This window comes from Lycium ferocissimum, chromosome 10 (assembly GCF_029784015.1).
Source record: "Lycium ferocissimum isolate CSIRO_LF1 chromosome 10, AGI_CSIRO_Lferr_CH_V1, whole genome shotgun sequence".
NCBI lineage: Eukaryota > Viridiplantae > Streptophyta > Magnoliopsida > Solanales > Solanaceae > Lycium > Lycium ferocissimum.
The window spans coordinates 50,810,517-50,814,149 of record NC_081351.1 but is presented as its reverse complement, the minus strand read 5'-3'; the positions used below and the strand labels follow the sequence as shown (position 1 = coordinate 50,814,149).

Genomic DNA, 3,633 nt, shown 5'->3' with positions numbered 1-3,633 from the left:
GTTATGTGTAAGTAAAAGTGAACGGAAGGAGTAAATAAAAGATACTTATAACACAACTTATTTATTGGAAGTCAAAATTGGAAACGTTCAACCTTTTTTAAGGACAATAAAGATATAACACAACTTACTTTTTGGAAGTCAAACTTGGAAATGTTCAAACTTTTTAAGGACAATTCAAACAAGTTGTCCTTTTGTTAACCGACACTTTAAATTCCACACGGTCTGTTTTGTGATAAAAAGAGAAGAAAAAAGGGACAACAAAGCAAGAAAAACAACAAGCATTAGAATCAGAACCCGACAATGGCAAGAAGCACAAGACATTTACAGTTACCGGCGACCGGAACAACAACAACGTTAACTCTAAACCTAAACAACTCATCACAATCATCATCATCATCACAGCAGCAACAACCAACAGAAATCCTAACACTGAAACTCAAGCCTAAGAAGAAGAGTGTTTCATGGAAACCAGGTACAGTGGACAACGAATTCCTCAACAAGAAGAGCTCTAAGATTTGCTGTATATACCATAAGGATAAGCCTTTTGATGAGGATGGCAGTGATGATGATCAATCAAAGAAGAATCACCATTGTTGTAAATCGGATGATCGCGGTGAGGCCAGTACCAGCAATTGTTAAGATGATTGAGAGGTTATAAGTATAGTTAAGTTTTCAGATGTTGTTCGTTTAGTACTTGAATTTTGAAGGATGTAATTGAAATTTTTGTTTTAATTTACTGTAATTCAATGTTAAGGGTCTGTTGGAGCTTATATTTTCTCTTTTTCATGTCCTTTTTAAATTGACTGGAAAAAGGAAAGATGGGTAGAGGACATGTAAGTCCATACTAATAGTCACAGTATTTCCTTTCTCTTTTTCATGTCCTTTTTAAATTGACTGGAAAAAGGAAAGATGGGTAGAGGACATGTAAGTCCATACTAATAGTCACAGTATTTCCTTTGTAGTTTCTTGTTCTTCAATTTCTGTTAATATTTATTGTTATTTGCACTTTTATTATCATATTATTTTGTTGTAGTTAAGCTTTGTCATGTCTTCTTTATTATCTTGCCATGGCCTCTTCACTGCCGTTATTTTCTTTTCCGAACTGCTTTGAAATGCCTTTTCTTGAGTCGAGGTTCTTTTGGAAACAAGTGTAGTTAAATTTTGTTATGAAATGAAGAAGAAAGCTTGTTATTTATCCACAATTCCCTAGTTTCTCCTATTAGGTTCCGTTTAAATACAGAAATTTTGGATTTTGAGATTTATTTTAAGGTTTCCACAAGTATGAAGTAGTTATGTTCTGCATTTCATATCTGTGTTAGTTGCTTATTAGACTTTAAGATTTCTTGAATCAATATTTATTTGTGAGCTTTTTAAATTGTTGGGAAAAGGAAAAAATGCGAAGAGGACATTTGAAGTATGGTGAATATTTTTCTTATGAAATGAAGAAGAAAATAAATTGTTGTTTTTTTGGGATTACTTCTCTAATTGGGTTGAATGGAAATGTATATTCTAGTGTAGAAGTTTGGGATTCTTAGAGGTGTGATTGAAATTTAGGTTTTGATAGATTGAAGAATTTACGTTCTAGAGTTGATAATTTTCCCCTAATTCCCTTTGAGAGATATTTTGGGCTGTGAATTGGAAGTTTCTCACTACATGATCTCATATCTGGGGCTGAATCCAGGGGCAAAGCAAAGATAAAGAATTGTCTGGTAGAATGTAGTTCAGAATTTGAACATAGATTGGCTACATGAAAATTTTCTAAATCTATGAGAGGAAGAAGCCCTCTAGATAGTGGACCAGTTACCGGCCACACCTTGTCTAACCAAGCTCAATTATCTCTCGATACGTTCCTCATTATATCTGATTTCGGCCGATTCTTGCCCCAACTAACGAAGATCATGGCTGAATTGCCATATATGAAATTGAGCATAGTTTTGCGAAAAAACAGTCTACTCATACAGTACTCATCATTGCGTCCAATCCATACAGATATTCTGAATGAATTGAACAAACGAAGAAGACCACCTTTCCTATGTGAACAAAATTCAGCAAGGGATAGGACATAGTTAAAAAAAAATGAAAATATATATCTGTGAGAGGAAGATGCCCTCTAGCTATTGACCAGATGGACTTATCAGTACAGCCACTCCATTAGATATTGTAAATGAATTGAACAAACGAAGAAGACATTTCCTATATGTAATGCAATTCAGAAAGACATAGGATACAGTTGATGAAATGTCTATAATGACTACGTCCAAACGTGGAGTTGCTTTGGAGTGAAAAATCTGAAGTTAGACAATAAAAATATATTCTTTAAGTGGCTATTAAGGTTCGACAACTGGAAGTTTTGTGGAGGAAAAGCAATTTTATCCAAATATGGGATCAAAGGACATCATGTACTAACTCAATAATGTGTTTTTGTAGGACATATAGTTGAAAACAGATCAGTAGCTTTGGGTGGAACTCTAAAATCTTGTTCAACGGTTAGTAGGGGATGGAAAGAGGTTCAAATGTGAAAAGATCCATGGTTAGACCAAAGTTCTCTGGTACTATCTTTTTCAGACAAGAGAATGAATGGAAGCCACTATAGTTGAATGTGGACAAGAGAATTGAATGTAAGTTCACTTTCAAGAGGAACACTTTTGATTGGGAATTTAAAACGGGGGCACAACTGCTTCAAAAGATTGATGGGAAAGACTTATCTTCGTAACAGAACATCCGTTTGGAAGAATAGGATCGAAGAGTAGGAAATTCCCATTCAAGTCCTGGAGCTGCATCCTAAACAGACCAACCAATGCTCATGACCTCTGCCCAGCACTATGTTTTGGATGGGTAGGAATAGGGATAAGGCACTAGTACTTCCTGAACTTTACTCAAAGTTCCAGCAACACGCCTTCCCTCTATTAATCCCTAATTTTTTTTAAAACAGAATAAATACCACCCTGAAAGTGACATCAGGCACTGCCACATGTATATTTAATTATTTTTTCTTCTTAAATCTTTTCCTATTTTTCTCTTCTTCTTTTTTTCCCCACCTTTCTTCTCTTTCCTATGCAAGCCAACTGTTAGCCCCTCGACTTGGCTGATCGCATGACATGGGCGTGACAAGGGATTTACATGATGGACCTTGGCACGACCCTATGATGGTGTGGGCATCATGTTGACAAGACTGCCCCACATGGGCATGTGTGGGCAAAGCATGGGCGTTGACACGGGCGGCGCAACAGTGTCAAGGCATGCCGAGACCTTGGCATGGGAGTGGACATGGCAAGGCAGTGTGCGGGCAAGGCAAGGCAGTGTGTGGCAAAGCAAAGATAAAGGCAAGGCAAGTCGAGGGCAAGGCACAGCTAAGACATGGCATGGCATGGCATGACAAGGACAAGGCAAGACATGGCTAGGCAGCGCGCTTGAGTAAGGCAGAGTCATGGGCGAGCTGGGCGTGGTGCAAAGATAAGCATGCGCACAAGGCATGCCGCGCAGGAAAAATGGCGGGAAAGGCAAGCATGGCGCGCCAATCCTTGGCGCCAGTGTGGGCGTTGGAGCCAAAACAGGGCAGAGACGCGTGCATGGCATGGGCGTGTGCGTGGCACATGCGAGCGGTTGGCCAGTTGGGCGGTTTCCCTTATTTTC

At 38.6% G+C, this 3,633-nt stretch overlaps 1 protein-coding gene across 1 annotated transcript; it reads left to right on the top strand.

Annotated features, from left to right (window-relative positions):
• Window positions 1-300: 300 nt before the first annotated feature.
• LOC132034995 (protein phosphatase 1 regulatory subunit INH3-like) lies at window positions 301-639 on the top strand. The gene has a single exon (XM_059425318.1). The coding sequence runs from the start codon at window positions 301-303 to the stop codon at window positions 637-639; it is 339 nt and encodes a 112-aa protein (XP_059281301.1).
• Window positions 640-3,633: the final 2,994 nt, after the last annotated feature.